Source organism: Patagioenas fasciata, chromosome 8 (assembly GCF_037038585.1).
Source record: "Patagioenas fasciata isolate bPatFas1 chromosome 8, bPatFas1.hap1, whole genome shotgun sequence".
Lineage (NCBI taxonomy): Eukaryota > Metazoa > Chordata > Aves > Columbiformes > Columbidae > Patagioenas > Patagioenas fasciata.
Window position 1 is genome coordinate 28159287 of NC_092527.1, and position 18627 is coordinate 28177913.

The 18627-nt window shown below is 52.8% G+C and overlaps 1 protein-coding gene across 1 annotated transcript; it reads right to left on the reverse strand.

Moving 5' to 3' along the window:
• Positions 1 to 142: 142 nt before the first annotated feature.
• Positions 143 to 18137, reverse strand: LOC136104677 (uncharacterized). The gene is made up of 2 exons (XM_071812062.1): positions 17975 to 18137; positions 143 to 13122 (listed from the first exon to the last, which is right to left on the reverse strand). Exon 2 carries the CDS (start codon positions 13053 to 13055, stop codon positions 8655 to 8657), a length of 4401 nt encoding a protein of 1466 aa, XP_071668163.1. The 5' UTR covers positions 13056 to 13122; positions 17975 to 18137; the 3' UTR covers positions 143 to 8654.
• Between the last annotated feature and the right edge of the window lie 490 nt (positions 18138 to 18627).

An 18627-nucleotide genomic window follows, 5' to 3' on the forward strand; every position in this document is an offset into this window, starting at 1 on the left:
TGGGTGCACTCAAATCCCACCTGGGCATCTAAATCCCCTCTCCAGAGAGTGGGGGTCCCATTCCACCCGGAGGGTGCCAGCTTACTGCCCACCTCGTGCACTCACTCACCTTCGCCCTTCCCCAGTTATCACACCAAACAGATGTTGATATCAAAGAAATGTTTAATAAGCTGCAATAAAATACGGACCTTTAGAAAGCTCATAGGGTGAATATCGACAGCAAAGAAAAGAAAACAAGGTGGTGGGAATCCTTGAGGAGTTCAGATCTGAGTCAGGGACCTTTTACCTGGAACAAGAACACAAATTCTTCCATAGGCTAAGATGAAATAAAAGACAGGAGCACAGAGTTCACAAAATGTCAACATTTAGAGAGTCGATACATATTCAAAGTTCAAATGACCCAGCTCTTATAGCTATACATATTGATTTAAAGCAACTTAATATAATTTTATTTTCTTTTTTTTTTTTTTATATACACTTTCAAAGGTTCGTCAGGTGAGGTATGTAAACATTATCTAATGGAAACCCCTCTCCACATTTCCAACCAAGAATTCACAGCAGACAGTTCATTTTCCCAACTCGTGACGCAGTACGTCCTGCTCCCCAGAGCAACCGGGAATGCCGGCCCAAGCCACGGCTCTCCCAGGCGCCGCCACCGGCCCCCAGTTCCCACCGCTGGTCTGTACAGTTCACATTGCTTAGGCTCAAACATACAGTACCGGACAGGACTTTTCAGCTCAGTGTCTACAATTCATATAGAAAGAAACAGAGAAACAAAACTCTCCCAGGGAAGCAGACACAGATGAAGGAAAAACATTGGCCATCAAGGTGGAGATAATATTTAAACCTTGAGCATCTTAAGAACAAAATTGCTGGGTGCTGGGTTGTTGTTGTCTTTTTTTCCCTTTTCTGTCTTTTTTTTCTTTTTTTTTTTTTCCTACACGCCTGTTCCAAGGGTGAGGGAAGCATGGGGCTGGCAAGGGGTCCTGTGGGGCCAGGACCCAGCAGCACTCTGCGCTCCACCCTCCAAAATCGGGGACCCATCACCATAAAAGCAGCAATGATCCTGCTGACACTGCCCCACACAGACAGTCGGGGTGGGGGGCACAGCCAGCAAACACTTCCAGCAAAAAAGGGGTAAAAAACCCCACAAAAACACACACACACAATAGAAACAAACAAACAAAACCACAGAAGAAAAAACCAAACACACTCAGGGAAAAAAACCACCAAATTACCTCAAACCCCCTGGAAGAAAAATAGAAATTGCAGAACAGCAAGTAAGCAAACGACCTTCTGGAACCAGCACTGGGGTTTTAAGGGCGACTGTGGCACTGTCCTGGGGGTCACCCAGACCCGCAGGACGCGCAGGAGCCCCAAGAGGCAGCTGCTCGCTGCAGTAATTCACTAGTGGGAGTTTGCTATCAGTAACTACCTACCCTACCCTGGCCGTTTTAGCGGGGATTCCCTGGGGGTCACAGCAGCTCCCACTTCCCACATCCCTGGGGACACCTCCTTAGGCATCCCCAGGTCAAGAGACCCCCCCATCCCATGCTGGACCAAGCCCCTGCCGGGAGTGGGGTCATTCCCAGCTGGCCCTGAGCCCCAAGAGCCCCTGCCATCAAATCAGGCATTATTACTACAAATCTTATTGCTTGCAGTGCCCCCCTCCTGGGGAATGGCCATCCCATTGGCCACGGGAGATCACTTTTCCCCTGGGAACCATGGCCATTGACCAGGTCTGACATCATCACAATGAGATGAAGAGTTAATGCTTCAACTTTGACATGACATAAAAAACCAAACACCACCACCGCCCCCCACCCCATTCCCATCCCGTTCCCCCACGCCATAGCCAGCCCTTTGGTTGCGGCACGCTGGGTGATACAGTCCCACCAACCGACATACCAGTCAGAACAAGAATCTGTGGAAAGCCCATGAAATAAATATTAAAAAAAGACTATTTACAATATTAGATCTGTGAGCATGAATTGAGAGAAAAAAAGCTTTTTCCTGCCCCAAAAAGCTTAAAAAGTAGGTTAGCATCCTGCCGCCTAGCACAACACTATCTTACATGGCACCTACACATAATATATATTCACATTTCATTTTAAAATTAGGTACTCTTACAAACAGACTTACAAAACATCAGTTAGCAACATATCCCAAGGGACTGGCCGGCCCGGCCTCTGGACCCACGCCACGCCACAAACGCTGGCCGGCTGCATCCCAGCTCCTCCGGCTGCCCCCAAGCTGCCAACCTGCCCTGAATCGAAACTGCCAGCTGCCCCCCGCCATCCTTCAGGGAGGGGGTGGAAGTGCTCGTGAAAGAAAGGGCTTGTCCACAGGGAGGGGAGGAGGAGGGATTGGGACCGTGATTTCTGCTAAGCCTAGGGGTGAGCTTAATACAAACAAGAACTCCTGAGAACATCTTAGAACAGATGGATTCATTTCACAACCACCAAGCTAAAGGATGGGCTGAATGGATGCTACAATACATGGGGTCGGGGGGAAACACGGGTGATGTGGGGATGTTGTAGCCTTGTGGTTTGCTCAAAAACACCTACTGCTACAAGAAAAGCTGCAGTGGCATTCCCTGGCAGTGGGGAGCCTCCCCCCACCTCACTCCCGGGCCGTCCAGACATACAGCCCAAGGATGCAGACCCCAGGATGCTGTGGCTGGGGCTCAGCCCTCTTCCCCTGGTGCAAAAACCGACAGTGGAAAGGCGAGAGCCCGTGCCAGACAGACAGCAGCCCATAGCTCCCTGCTGCCCCAGGCACTGCCGGTGCCCACGGGAGGCTGAGCACTGCAGCCTTCCCAGTCGCCTTCAACAGGGAATGCACTTGTCAGGCTGAAAGAATACAGGCTGGAGGGAGAAACTGTCCATCAACAATTCTTAAAAGCAGGGCAGCAGTACATCTGCGTCCTTCTGAGATTGCGTGTCTATTTCCCGGGAGGTTACAAGGGGCTAGCAGAGCTTTCAGAAACATCAGCATTTCCAAAGGTGCTGTGCAAGTGGTTGGGACACAGGCTGGGCTGCAGCTCTGCTGATCCACACACCAGCAAAAAGCAGCTCCAGATGCCTGTCAATCCGCTAGGTCCAGCACCACACGGCTCTCCCCATCCCTCCTGGGCTGGGGACAAAGAGAGCAGTGGAGACAAGTTCATCTCACTGTCCCAGCTCATGGAGGATGATCAGCAACGCAGCTGGAAGTGTCAGCACCAGCGACCCAGCGCTTTGGAGGACGTTTCCTCAAATGCGTCTCACTGATACGTGGGCAACTGAACACAGAAACACCACAACACACAGCAAACACAAGCAAGTACCTCATCAGTGATGAATTATTAGTGATGAATACAAACACATGCACACCTTGGATATACTGCACACACCCCATCAGCCGAGACACCCATTCTAGGGCACACATTGCTAGACAAGAACCAAACAGCTGCAGATAGAAGCAGCCATCCTGGGCTCCAATTGCTCTTGCTGCAGCCCTCAACCCCCAGACAGATAAATTTTGACTCTGAGCTCAGCAAACCCAGCCCCTCCTGGAGGTCAGATAAGATGGATGGTTCCTGATCACGAGAAGACCCTGAGCTGCCAATGACAAGGTGAGAGAGGAAAAGGTAACCATGCAAGTGAGGGGGGGAGGTCTGGCAGCAAAGGGACAGTGAGGACATCTGTGGAGGTGCAGAGCTAAAAAGATGCTGCTCCTGGTAGACAGGAGCTGGGATGGAGACTATTACAGTTTCAGGAATAGGATGAGAAAGTGGCCAGCAAGGAGAGCCAAAGTAACAGCAAAATGAGAGGGCTGTTATGAGGGACACAGCACTTGTGCTGAAATGGGGGCTGAGGATGCAGAGCAGGGAGCTGTGGGGTGGCTGAAGAAGAGAAGGAGGAAGAGGAGGAGCGCAATGAGGCTGCAGAGCTGAGGATGGCACTGTGGTAGTGCCAGTGGGCAGCACTGCACCACAGCAAGCAGAAACGCTCTGATGGCCGTGTGGAACAAGGCAATAAAGCATGTTGCTGATTTCCTTCCATTAAGATCAGCTGCAGCTCCCTGTGCATCCCTTGCGTTGAGTAGAAGCTGCATTTACTGCAAACAGGTTGCTCTGAAGCAGGGGCCGTGCCCCAGCAGCACACCTCACCGCTGCCTCGCTGCAGAACAAACAGAAACAAGCACTGTACGTCCCAAGTCAATAACAAAGAGCAACAGGTTATATATGCTATTGCCTCTACATATTTCTGTGTCTCTTGTGTACTCTTCTAGCTGAAACACGGCTGCATGGAGAGGGGAAATTGAGAAGTAAATTGGGAAGGGAGTAATGCGACATGAGGACTGATTAGGAAAAAAAGGAAAAAATCCAAACATCTGAGCACTGATAAAGAAAACAGAGCTACCCAGGAAATGCCACCCTGCCAGGCAGTCACCTCACATGCAGACCCTTTAATTAATTAGCAAATTACAGCATTCCTCCTTCCTGCCCCAAAGTAAAGCTCTCACAAAAGTAAGTGTGAAGCACATTAAAAACAGGTCTTGTAGTCTGCAAGACCTGGCAGCTACTACTGGTGTCAAGTGGAGAATGCACACAGAGGAAGCCAAGGGGCCACAAACGGCATCTCCCAGAGCAGTGACAGCAGGGAAAGCAGCCCGGCAAGGAGCTGGGGGTTTCCTCAGAGCAGAAACTCTTAATGCTTTTCTAGACAGGATGACCATCCCTGGTCTACCTCACCCCTGGGGCAATCCAAAGGACTGCACAAATCTGAAATTCAGAGAATTTATACTAAAGCACCAATATGCCCACTGGGAGGTGGGCTGGTGAGGGCATGCCCCAAGTGCTCGCTGCAATAACTCAGCCACAGGTGATGGCTTCACCCTACCCATCCCTTGACAAACAAGCCTCATCTCTGTAAAAACCACCTGCATGAATTAAACCCACCACCCAGCGCAGTAGCTGTGGGAGGAAACATTCCTGCTGGCTCCTCGCAAGCAGCACGATGGAGAGACGAATCATTCTGGTTCTCCTCAAAACTGTAATTTTTAAATAAAGGGGAGTTGTTGGGAGAAAAAGAGAAGGTGGGGAACAGAGCAGCTCTGAGCAGGGAGCTGGGAGGGGTCCCTGCTGACAAGACCCCAGATCAAGTCACCCCCACCTCGGTACCTCCTGCGAGCCCCTGCTCCCTGTCCCTGCGGATGCCCACAGTGCTGCTTATCTGCCCACCCAGGCCAAGCACCCATGAGGGACAATGCAGCACACGCCTGGTCTGGGCTGCTCTCTGGCAGTAGTCTGAGGCAATTGTATTTAAAAATGGTTCTCTCTGGAAAAAACCCTCAGAATTATTTGCTTTCTCTTCATTTGCTTTCTGAAGACAAGAATAACAGTCAAGCTCAGACCCCTTGTTTCAGCCCCATCCTGACACAAAGCACACCTTCTACCTTTCCTCATTAAAGGGAGCAGAAATTCAGATGTACATCTATGAGGCACTGCCCAGCTCCCATTAAAAGTCAGTAGGCTCCTTGCACAGATTTCACGAGTGTCACTCTTTGCACAGAGCACACTGGAGCTGATGTGGGAAAGCCAGGGATTGCTGAACACCCCTGGCATCCCCTTAGGAGGAACAGAGCTGCTGGCTGAAGGTGATGGGAGCCTGGGACAACCTGCAAGCGCTTCGTGCCTCAGGCCACGTTGCCTGCACACTGCCCAGAGTGGCCAAGGCCACCTCAATCCCTCCCAAAGCGCTGCGACTCCTACAGCATCTGCTGACAGGGCTTGGTCCCACAGGGACCTGCCTTCAGCACAGGAGATCTCCATCCAACCAAGCTGAAACACAGTAGTTTTGCAGAAAACTACAGGCTGATCCCGGGAATTCAAAGGGGTGGGAGGAATGCAGTTGCCCTTTAAGCATCTCTGATTCCTCCTCATGACAGGTCCTGGCCATTCCTCTCTGGAGCAGGCAGGGACACTGCCGGGAACCACCTAAGCCAAGCAGCGCACACCGAACTGGGACAGATGCTCCTCTCCCACACCAGTGTGGTGCCCACTGTCTCCCACCCTTGCCACACTGGGCCAACCGGTGCTGGTGGAGCCACAGGGCGCAGGTGGGAGGCCGGAGCAGCCGCATCCCAACCAGAAAGCCTCTCTCAACTTGCTTTGTCTAGGTTTTTATCCTAATTAGGTTCCCACTCCCAGAAGCACACAAGATGGAGAGCAGAGCAGCCTGCATTTACCAGCAGCTAAAAAATTTGAGAGAAAGGGAGAGAAAATGCCCCGAGGAGCACCTGGTGCCCCACAGGTGCTGCAGGAGCGATGGTGAAGGACTGGGAAAGAGGGGCTGGGAAGGATGGGAAAAAGGAGGTTGGCTGCTGGGGAGCAGCATCAGGAGCTCCAGCCCAGAGGAAGGAGCGGAAACCCGAGGCCCGAGTGCCTGCAGAGAGGCTGCCCCAGCCGGAGAGAAAGAGGGGGGACCAAAAATATGGGTGGAGAAACAACAGGGAAAAACAACCTGTAGGAAAGGTACAGCTCAGTCATTTAATTGCCATCAGTGGCCTCCTGCCTCACACCTCTCCTGAAATGCTTTTAAATCTTTTCTGATGGAATGTTTGACATATTTAATGCATGCAGTAAAAATTAAAGTAATAGATAACTTCACATTAATCTGTACAGGGACTGACAGGCTAGATTTAATCACTTCCTAGCTGTTCAGAGAGTTAACTTATTCTAGCATGATTCAAAGGAAAGGTAAAGAATTTTTCTTTTTTAAATCAGCCATTTCATAGTAAGAGAAAAATGTGCTGCAGCCTCATGTGCGTCAGCGCTGGGGGAAGGGAATACCTGCAAGAGAGCCAGAGGTGCTCTGTGAAGAGCGTGCAAACCTCAACCGCCTTCTTTCATCCTCTATACTAAATAGGTACAATGAAAGATTTACAGACAATTATCTGCTTTCCACCTCCAGTCCACAGGTTTTGGGATGTGGGGTTCAATGCCAATCATGTAAAGCAATTCCTATTGCAGCGGAGCCCTCTCAAGTCTCTGCCCCCAGGGCCGGCATTTCTCCAACGGTGGCCTGGCCTGCAGCCTGGCCCTGAGCAGGGACAAGGAGCTGAGCAAGGACCAGCAAGCGGCTGTTAAAGGTTGGGTGACCCCAGAGCCCACACGGTGCCCTCTCGGGCATCGGTGCTTTCTGCACCATCAGGATTAATGCACACGGATTTTGTGCAGCAACACGAAAGTGAAATCATGGAGATGCAATGGCTGAGGAGAGTCCCATTCCCAAGCACAGACCCAACAGTCTCTTCTCAGCCACCAAGCATCCCTGCCCAGCAGAGCCAGCACAGCCATCTGCTCTCTGCCCCTCTAACAGGTTTTTCTCAGAGCTGCTGGGCACTGTGATCCTGTTCTGCCACTGCAGACCCCCAGCTGGCTTTTAAATGTGCCACAGGGGCTTGCAGAGGAGCCCTGCAAAGGGCTCGTGCAGGACAGGGCAGAGGCTTGACCGCTTTCAGACTCCACAGCACCATGCGCAAGCAGGGACAAACCAACCGCAACCTGCTAGCAAAAGGACAAAATGCAAATTACAGTAAAAAAATAAACTTAAGTCAGTCCCTTCTCTTAACCCTATTCCAACTGCAAATCCTGGCTTAGGAGGGTGCCAGGCAAGACATGTACAAGAGCACAGGGCAACGGCCAGGGCTCTCCTGCTGCAGAGCACCAACATCAGGAGCTCGAGCCTGTAAAAAATGAGATTCAGCCTTCAGCGAAGCACTGTGGAAACTGCTTTGCCATCAGAGACCACAGAAATCACCATGAGCACAGCAGAATGGGAGCAGGAGGTCTTATCCAAAAGCAGGGTACGGCAGGACCGATTCATCCCTGAAGCCAGCAAGAAAGAAAGACAGATACAGCCCAGTGTGCCTGCTCAGCAGCGGTGGATGCAGCAGTCTGGTACCTGCAGCATCACCTCTGCCTGAGCGGGACCTCCCCACCCCTTGGGCTGCGCAACTGGGGAGCGGGGCAGCCCCCCATCAGCAGTACACACACCAGTAGCTAATTAACACTTTTGTGCAGGTAACGGTATGGGACACCAGCAGCTGCTACTAACGAACCGACAAAAGACAGATTTGCCTTTCTCTCCCTCACTGATGGGAAATGGTTTTGGTTTTGCTTTAAATGCCACTACGAAGACAGACAGAAGGAGGACTCTGAAGGAAAGGGAAATGTTTGCGTGCACCCAAAGGCTGCCGAAAGCTACTTCATGTGCACGAAGGTGGTTTTCTTTCTGCTACAGTACAAGTGCTTGTGCCTCAAGTATAAAACGCAAGCCTCCAAATCACACAGACGAGCTTCTTATTTTTATTTTTAAAGTGATAAATAAGGCACTGTACTTTTAACTAAAACTGCCTGGTTCCAAGTTTTAAAAAAACCCAAGGAACTTTCCGACTGCAGAAACTTCCTTCTGAACAGCAGAGCCAGACAGGCCGACCTCTTCTCTGTCCAAGACCACATCTGCCGATGCCTAAAATCACGGGCGTTATCCTTTAAAACTGCGGATTTTTAAAGGCTTGCTACAGCTTATAAAAGCAGCTTTAGTTAATGCATGGTAAAGGGTTACTACTATACATCAGTTTTGTACATGGCTACCGGTTCTTCGCTATTTTGGGTCCAGGCGCGAGCGCTTGCTGTGAGAACAGTCCACTTTCGCCCTCAGCTTCCTCTTGCCCTGAGACCCGTTGCTCTCCTGCATCTTCTTCATGGACCTCGTCAGGGTCTTCCCACCGCTGGGTTTCTTGTTGGCCATCTTTTGTGACCGCGTGGAGGACTCCCCCAGGGGCTTCTGCTTCGGGGACGTGGCCAGCTCGTCGTGGCTGAGGGCCAGCACGGCCCGTTTGCTCGTGTTCTCCTTGCCCTTTCGTGTGGGGAGCCGCAGCTTCTCCAGCTGCCTTTTTGGGGCTCTCTTCTCTTTCAAAGACATTTTTCTAGACAGTTTATTGCTCCTTTCCATGACAGCCTGCTTTCGGGTGGCAGGAGCTTTTGTGCTGACCTCTGAATGCTTTATTTTACTGGCCTTCTTGGCAGGCAGCTTGTCCTTGGTGGAGGAGCCAGACCGTTCCTGGGTGCTCCCGCTCTCCTTCAGCATCTTCTTCTTCCTGCTGAGCTGGAGGTCAGCTTTGGGTGAGGGGTCCTCCTGGGACCGGCCCTTCCCCTTCCGGCCCTTTCCCATCCCATCCACTGATGGAGACTTTGCAGGAAAGGCGTCTGCTTTAATCTGCAAGGCCAATTTTGGAGACATCAGCGGGTTGATGCACACGCTCTTCCGGTTCTGCTTGCTCTCCAGGGGTGGGTGGTCCCCTGGGCCATCGCTCTTCTTCTCCGCCTTCACCAGGCGGTGCTGGGCTCGCAGCTTGCCCCGCAGGTTGGAGTACTTGCGCAGGATCCTGGTGCTGGCCTGTGTGGGCAAGCTGGGGGCAGGCTGGATGTGTTTGTCTTCACTCAAGTCCTCGGTGCTGGCGTCAGCTGGAGACATCTGGCTGGGAGCGGTGGCTTCTTCAGCCTCCACTTTATCAGCATTCTCCCGAATTTTGGCCCAAAGCTTTTGGTTCTTCAGGTTATTCCGAGCCGGGGTAGTGGCAGCGAACTTTTTGAGGTGTTTTTTCAAACGTTCAGCTTGCAGTGAGCTGGGATAAAGGCTGGAGGAGGAGTATTTCTGCATGGGGACTTTGATGGGGGGGATCTCCCCTGGGAGGCGGGTGTTGAGTTTCTTCACGATCACTAGAGACCTGGTTTCAGTTGTCTCCATAAACCACTGGCAGATGTCAGACAGCTTAAAGGCCTTCATAAACAGCATCTGGACAGGAGAAAGCTTTTGCACTTCTAGCGACCCTCTACTTTTCCGTGTCCTTTTCTTGCTTTTCCAAATCTCTTTCAGCTTGTCAGCTTTGTTCTTTACCTTGGGGGCTGGCTGCACCTCCTTCTCCAGCTGAATCCAGCCCTTCTGAACTTTCATGTACTGGGCATTGAACTCAGCAATGAGCTCCTGGGTGTCCTCTTCAGCACACCACTCCATGAACTTTGGTTTGCTGTCAGCCATGTCCATGTCCTCCAGTGCTGGGGAGTTGTCTTTCCCTGAACTGTATTCATCCCTCAATTTGGGGATCGCTTGCATAGACTCCTTCCCTTGTGTGCTCTTTTTTGCAGTGTCTACAGGTGCAGGTGCGTGTCTTAAGTTATAAAACTGTAGGGCAACCTTTTTATGCTTCGCAGCCTTTGCTGGAACATGCTTGCTTCCTCCTCTGCTGCTGGGACACGGAGGTGAATTGGCCACCGGCTCAGAGTTCTCCAGCTTGCCCATGTCAGAGCTCTTCTCGTCTTTTGCACTGCCATCGGCTGGTTTCACATCCACTTGCTCGGCATCATTTGCAGGTACGCCGGTCTCCAGAGGGAGGAGAATGCTTGGCTTCTCAGAATCGGCCTTGATGCAGATTTCCAGCATCTCACCCAGTTGACTTTGGCTGCCATTAGCAGGGGGGTCATCTTTAGAGGAATTTTCTCCCTCTGCTGCAGTCTCTTCCGCTAAGATGCTTTTATGGGTTTGTCTGGTAGCGATCCCATCCTCCTTGCCTGGCTGCTGCTCAGCAATGCTCTCTGGTGCCCGGCTGGTGTCCGGCCCCTTGCTGGATTTGAGCAGCACGTTGGGGAAGCAGTCGTTTGGGAAGTGCACAGATGCTGCCCCATCTAGCTGCACTTCTCTCTTGAACCGCTTAGCACCAGAGGTCTTGGAGAATTTGATCTGCAGGCAAGGAAGCTGCACAGAGCTGGAAGAACGAGCATCCTCAGCATTGCCCTCGGCAGGTGACTGGGATTGCTGGCTTCGGAGACGGCGGTCCGATGCCATGAGAACTCTCCTGCCTTTCTTTCGTTTCTTGTCTAGACTGTCTTTGGAAGAGGTGGAGTCTTTCCCTGCAGTGTCTGAGCTGTGGTGTCCAGGTGGCATTTCCCCTTCAACAGGCTCTTTTTCACCTGCTGGGCTGCTATTCTGCACTGTCTCTCCTTCAGAGATTTCAGGGAGGGCTGTGCTGGCTGGCACAGCCTCCTCTTGCTCACCTGCCACGCCCAATAATTCAGCTTCTGGTTCAGCATCGATGCTTTTGTTCACATCCATGCACTGCAAGGCGGCAGGTGGCTCTGGGGGGCTCTCCCCGTCTGTGGTGGCAGGTGGCTCATCAGGAGCCTGCTGATCTGGAGAACATGGGGAGGGCTCTGCCGGGCATGGCCCGCAGGGCTCTGTGTCTCCCACACCTGTAGGCTGGACGGGATCCCCGGCACCATCAGGGGCCAGGACTGCCATGTCCGCAGGGGCAGGGGTGTGTGAGGAGGACTTTGGCTCCGGGCTGGTGGGAAGGTCCAGATCAGTTTGTACATCACAGCCTGGGCAACCTTCCTCCTCGCTAGGTGCTTCTGAGATGGGAAGCGCAGCAATATCGGCAGCCTGCCCACTGCTGCTGCTGTCCCTGGAGGAGCCCAGGCTGCTGCCACCCTCCTCAGGAACGGTGCCTCCCCTTCTCGTACTCCCTGCTTCAGCAGGAGGGGAGCCAGGGGGCAGCAAGCTGGTCGAGCTGTCTTCCTTCTGCGGGCTGGGTGGAGCAGAGAGGGAGAAGAAGGGCACAACCATGGCAGCTTCCCTTGACCGCAGCGTCCGGGTATCCCGGGGCTGCACAGTGCCCACCTCAGCTCTCTCTCTCGTTTCTCGGCCAGTTGGTGCCCCTTTAGCCAGAAGCCTCAGGGAAACCCTTTTCTCACCTTCCCGTCCTGCCCCTGCAGACCCCCCGACTGAGAGCACCAGGGGCGGCTTAGTACTGACGAGGGTCTCTGTTCGCAGGGCCAGCTCCTCTCCACGGGAGCTCTTCACCAGCGTGCGGACAGTGGGGAGCTCACAGCACTCCCCGTTGAAGTAGTAACCCCGGGTGCTCTTCCTCGCTGTCTTGCGGGATGACACCGACCGCTGGCTCTCAAAATGGCACTCGGTGATGGGTTGGCTGATGTAGACCACGTCACACTGGTTGTCATAGTCATTGATCCTCAGCCCTGACGCCTTCTTGCTCTTCCGAGTGGATCGGAGGGTGGCTGCCTTGGCGCGGGGGTGCCCGCTGGGGGTCCGGTGGGCAGTTGGCGTGTTGCCGGTGGGCAGCCAGCCCTCTTTGGACTTGTCCAGTGGGCCCTTGTCGGCTGGAAGCAGGGGGCAGCCTGCCTTGCCCTTGGCCACGGCATGCAGGTGGTTTTCTTGCTTTGGTCTCGCATCTTGTTCTTTTGTGTCTAAGTCCTGGTGCAAAGACACTTTTGAGCTGCATTGCAAAGTGTTCTCTTTGTCAGCTCTGCGAGGGGGGGTCACCGCAAAGCCAGGATCCCAGGACTCCTCTGGCAGAGCTCTGAAAGAGCTCTTTTGGGGCCCCAGACAGCTGTCTAAGCTGTCCTCGCTGCTGTTCACATTTGCCACTTTGACCGAGATATAACCTTCCACAAGAGTCTTACCTGCTAGCTGCTCTTTATTGTCCTCACACTTTCTGACACCAGCTTCTTGCTCGTGTCCAGCAGCTTGCTGCCCTTCCAGGCTCTTTGCAGCAAGATGGAAATTCAAAGAGGAAGAATTCAACGTGCTGAGGTATCCTTGGGTGGAACTATCCTTTGGACTAGCAGAACGAAGCCTGGTGATGGGGAGCTCGGACAAGTCCCTTCTCAAAGCAGGACTGGAGCTCTCTGCTCTGTCCAGAGACTTCAGCTCCACCGGCTGCTTCGGGCCTTGTCCCATAACATGCAGGAGGCCATCGGACCCCGACTGTCCTGGGTCTGAGGAAGAAGGGGGCTTTGATTCAGTACAAGTAGCACCCTTATCCTGATTTTCAGTGCTTCGCTGGCTACAACCAGAGCCACAAGTAGATGCCTCCATGCTCTCGGATTCAGACAACTGCTGGCCTTCAGAGTCTGGTTGTACTTCAGTGTATATGTCGTTTAGCACACGAATGAATTGCTTCTGGTGATGTGTACACAGTCTGACCATAAACTTCTCCAGTGGAGACTTCGGCTGATTGTTAGAGTCTATTGCTAAGGCCTCTGCTGCATCCTCACTAGAGAGACAAAGAGAGAAGCAATCAGTAACATGTACCAAGGAATAAAAGGCCATGCTGCAAAACTGGAATAACCCTTCTCCTCCCACTCTGGCCTATCACTTGCCTAACCTCCAGGTGAGATCAAGCCCCCTGCTGTCACAGGGCTGGCGGGTATCCCCTCAGTTGCCAGCGGGCACACTTATATACACGTACTGCTGGCAGGACACAGACTGTAGTTTTGTTTGTCTCGCACTGCCAGAGCACCCATAATTACCCTTCTGCCTTGGACATCCAGGTGTGTGGGCACCATGTGACATGTTCAAAGCAAACCTAAATTTTCCAGTGTAGAAGGCCCAGCACTTCTGGGGCCCACCAGGACGACTGCACACCTCTGCATGTTCCATCTGCACAGCCAGGCTGGCTGGGAGCAGAGCAGCATCCCAGCTGGGCAGCCAGATGCCAGAAATACTCTAAGTCTTCAAATCCTACTCATGCCTCGGTGGCAGAAGACGGGCCTAGGGCAAACGGAGCAGATTCGAGCCTCCTCTGTAATCAGTGCAGAAATTTTGGCGAGCTCTCAGCCTGCAGGACATGCAGGCAGCAATGCACCCTGTGTGGTGCGGTGCCTTGCCACTTGCACCGACCTGTGATTTACTGCCATTTAATAAAGCAGCTCTGAAGCTGCAGGGCTGTCAACAAGCAGTGGTTGATCAGAAAGGTGTGATTCTGCAGCACCAGAGCACTGCCACTAGCTAGATCTCAAACTGAGGCAATTACCATTTACCTGCTTGGCAGAGGCAATTAATTAGGACTTACTGGTGGAGAGGCTAAGGGATAATGACCCAGTGTTTGCATGGAGTCCTCAGGAGTGCCACGCCAGGTGGTGTTATTGAGACCGTATCTGTTCCCAACGGCAGCGCAGGCAATTCCCACCCAGTCCTGGCCACCCCGAGGGGGCTGCACACTGTGGCACCCACACTGGCTGGCACAGGACCTTTGCCAGCAACACCAGGTTGCTTTGCAGTAACAGTTGCACTTTGCACCTCCTGGCCTTGTACTAGAGGACTGAAAGTCTTTTCCCCATCCCTACAGTCTTGCTCTTCCCACCCAGCATCACATGTTGACCTCTCTCACTCAGCTGGATTGAGGGAGGCAACGCTTATCGCAGGGTTCTGGTCCAGGGTGAGGAAAAGCAGCTTTTTCTGGAGTGGGTTTTCCCTCCCCGCACTGCCAGGCGCAGGGCTCGACGGGCAGACAAAGAGGAAGAGCCCCAGCTTGGAGGAGCACTGGGCAGAGAGGAGGAGGAGGGAAAGCTGGGGAGCGGAGCCGGCCATGCTGTGTGACAGTGCTGTGCCGGAGCCAGCCCAGGCAGCCTCACCTGCTGCTCACCTACTGCTCGCTTTGGCCTGGCAAGCGCTTCCCCCTGCCATGGGTCTGCTCCCAGGCTCTGCAAAGGGCAGGAAAAGGTGCCCAGGGGCCACTTCAGGCTGCAGGCTGGCCAGGTGGCACCCAGTCTCCTCTTCACCCAGCAATGCTCGGCTGCAACCAAGCCTGCCCTGGGCATCTGCTAGCCAGCCCTTTGCTTTCCAGTTTGCTCAAATTTTTAAGTAAGTGTAATGAGGCTTTGCCTCTCAATCATGGCTGCTCCGTTTCCTTAAAGGCTTCTTGGGCAAGGTTCTCCCAAAACTGGTCAGGAAGGCTGAGCAAGCTCTGCTTGCTGTGAATGTGCTCCAGCACCTCCAGAACATGCTCCCAGGTCTAGTGATAAACAACATACCTCAAGACTGCTTTACTACACCCAGGCAAGAAAAACACCCTCCAGCGACAGTCTCAACTGGTTCTACCTAGCGCTGTGATGACTTTCGATTTGCCATGCCTGGGATTAATTCAAATAAAAATGCTCAGGTACAATCTGGCCCCTCTCCAAAGCCCTGTACAGGAGGGTTATGTCAGCCAGGATCTCTTACACAGCCCAGCTCCTCCCCTTGCCCTGCTGAATAACAAAGGGGATATAAAAAACCTTTTGCCCCCCCTCTGCAAGAAGAGGGCTTAGAGCAGGGGGCTTTGCAAAGAGGCAGAGCTCAGCAGAGGTTTGGGGTTTTTTTCCCACCTTTTGCAAAGAGGGTGGTTGCTTTCCTCTTACCTGCTCGCCAGAGCAGCTCCTAAGAGCAGCAGCCATCTTTCCCCAGCCAGCCTGAATTTATATGGGTGACAGCAGAGGTGTGGCCCTGCCCAGCCCACTCCGCTGCCACACTCCCCAGGGCAACCTCAGCAAGGTTATAGTGCCAAAACAGCCTAGTCCGTCCTTGCCAGGGCACCTTTGGGTGCCACACACACACACCTGCGAAGGAGCCCGTGGCATGGGCAAAGCGGTGGGTGATGGGGAGGAAGAGGCAAGCTACAGGCTGGGTGACGGAGGAGATTGTGGGTCTGTGTACAGAGTCCCTGATTTGGGAGAAGGGACCAAAGTGCTCGGCCACAGTCCTTCCTCACCTTGCAGTAAGGATGCTGAACACAGCTGGCTGCAGGTCACGCCTACTTTGCATGGGTGCGCAGGGCTAGAAAAGATTCATGTCCTGCTTGTATGGCAGAGGGGACCTGAGATCCCTGGTGCTAAAGGCTCCTGGTGGCACTTCTGCCTTGCCTTTGACTAGTTTCTTCCTCTGAAGTGTATCTGAGGCTACAGTGCTCATTTTCACCTTATTTATCGCATTGTACTCCAAGGAGTCAATATGAGATACACACAGCTTGTCAAGCTGTAAATTTAAAAAACAGAGATAAATCTTTTTCCTGCTTGATAAAGGAGATAAATGCATTCAGCCTTGATGCCCTTTGTCCTTAGAAGACCCATCTCATGCTCAGTGACACAGTTCACCTTCTTCTGTTGACACACTGCATTCAAGGTCTTCTGCTTCCACATCACTTTGGCTCAAAGGCTGCAACTTCTCACCTTGAACTCACCTGCTCCTTCTACAGCCCATCCCCATTTGGGTCCTGCAGGCAATATCCCCTTTTTCTCGGTTTCAAAGGATAACCTCGAGGCAGAGCTCTCCCTGGCATCTGCAGTCAAGCTCTGAGCACGGCTGGATCCCACCTTGGTCCTTCCTCTCCCCATGCCCTGGGGTGCTGAGCCGCAGTCTGTGCCTCTCCATCCCTGCATCCCCCAGACACAGCTCTGTGCTCCCTGGGACCCAGTCATCTGCTCACCGTGGTACCTGCACAGCATTTCCTACCATTCCTGTCTAAGCTATTAGTACTAAACAAAACATGCCCATGGCCATTCTCTTGCCTGGTGGCTGATGGATGCAGGATTGCCTGGGTCCTCACTACTTAAGGCAATTTCAGAGAAGAGCTTGTTTCGTGCTCAAGTATAATAAAAGAGTTTATTTCAAGTGCCCCATGGCTTCAGGCGGGGTTGCTTATGGTTTGTGTCAGCTGCTGCAGAGAAACTATTTACGTGGCTTATCAGAGAGGAGAGGTGAGCTGATTGCAGAGCTGAAGTGCCTTCCCAGGGGAAGGTACCAGCTACCAACAGGTTGCTCAACCCTCCTGGCAAAGGCACAGCAGGAGCTGAAGACTGACTGGTGAACACAGACGATGGGAATTGGGAACGTGGTTTTAAACAGGAGGAAGAATTGTTCTCCGGAGGCAGTCACCCCTGTTGCTGAAGAGCCTGCCTTTTGGGAGAAGCAAAAGCAGAAGCAGCTGGGCTCAGCAGACGAGCAAGGGAGCCCGGGGCATCCCATACCGTCTGCAGCCTCTCCCCTGTGCCCACGCTCACCCCTTCCCACAGGCCTTGTCTTAGCTTTGGGTGTGCATGCACAAGGTCAACTCTCTCCAGGGCCAGAGGAGCCACAAGCCTCCTGCAGCTCCATGGCTGGGGAGAGGTGATTTACCAGGGACTTTCCATGCCTAGAGCCAAGCTGCAAGTGCAGCCACAAACCCGTATGAGGTACCCAGAAGGATTCACTGCAGTGAGAGACAACCCACCTGCCAGGGAGCTTTCCTGCAGAGCATGGGAGATGGCAAGTGTGCCCTTTCTGGCCACCAACTCAAAAGCTGTCTACACATGGCTGTGGCTGCAGGGGTTCCTCTGCTCCTGTGTCGCAGTGCCCCCATTCCAGGCCTGCTGCACGTGTCACCCCATGCCAGAAGACGCCCCAGCATCCTAAGCCATTCTTATCACCTGAACTCCTTGTTACCTCCTGGCCCTTCTAGCTCTCCCAGGGTAGCCCTGTTCTCTTCTCCTTCCCTGCCTGCTGAAGAAGGTGTCAGAGGCATCAAGGGGCAGGAGCTGTCAGAGACACAAACCGAGCTGTTGCTATGCAACCCTGGCAGTGCAGCAATTAACGCTGGTGAAAACGTGCTGTGCTCTAAAGCTATTTGCATAGCTGCGTGCTGCAACACATTTGTTTGCATTGTGCTTCTACTGTTTAGCGGAGTTTTAAGTCAACCCTCCCCCAGCTCTTGCTGGGGGAGACCCAGGGCTTCCAACAAAGGCCACGTGGTTGGGGATGATGGGGCTGCGGGAAGGCAGGGGTTTGTCTGTCGGTAACACCAATAGGCTGCCCAGGTATAAGATTTACAGTATGGGAAGGAAAGGCCAAGTTATCTGGATTTCAGCTTACGCAGCCAAAGGAGCTTTGCCCACCAGCTCCCTGCAGTGTCCCCAACCCACTGGTGGGGTTGCCACATCTCCCCTTTTCCAGCTGCACCAGGGTGACACTGTGCTTGTTCTGCCTGTGAATGCCAGAAGCAGAGCTTTAGGGGCAGCCCAGCCTGCCTCTGGTTCAAGAGTGAATTTTGTGGGGGAAGCAAGGGGGAGGAGAAAGAGAGGGAGAAAGAAATCAACTGGTTCACACCAACCTACCTGGGAAGCTGGCCTCTGAAAACCTGCCAATTGCCAACTGCAATCTTCTGGTTTGCCCACCCCAAGTTTCTCGCTATTGAACATGAAGCCTGTGCTCTTTTTGGGTTTCTTTTTTTTAGCCCTTGAACAGCGGTATGATTGATTATAAGTTTACAGGTATGTTTTGTACCTCAGAGGCACAAGAAGCAGCAGCAGAACAAAAGTTCAAGGCTAAGTGTTTCTGTTCCTTTCAGACCACTTTAAGCACCAGGATTATAGTTCTGTAAAAGAAACAAAGCATAGCTACAAACTTATAAAATCCAATTTAGTATTTTTATGTGGGATGACCTATCCCCTCCCTCTCCTGCTGCCAAACAGCTGACTCTGTGCCAGATGGTGGAGCCGCCTCGCACCACCCAAAACCAGAGGTACCACTGGAGCACCCCACCCAGCTGAAGAGTGCCTTGGAAACCTATCTAAAGAGAAGATTTGAGAAACATGGATGACTAAGAAGAAACCCTGACTTGTAAGCGATGCTCTCCATCAGCTGAACTCAAAGCCTCCTCTGACGCCAAGGTCCAATGCAGCGTGTCTCGCCACCCTCGGGTGTCACCTCCAGCCCTGCTTGTTTCAGACAATTTATTTTTCAGGGCAAGTGGAAATACCATTTTGAG

Coding starts and splice junctions, on each gene's coding strand:
- LOC136104677 (XM_071812062.1), bottom strand. CDS start 13,055: ATGGTCAGACTGTGTACACATCACCAGAAGCAATTCATTCGTGTGCTA.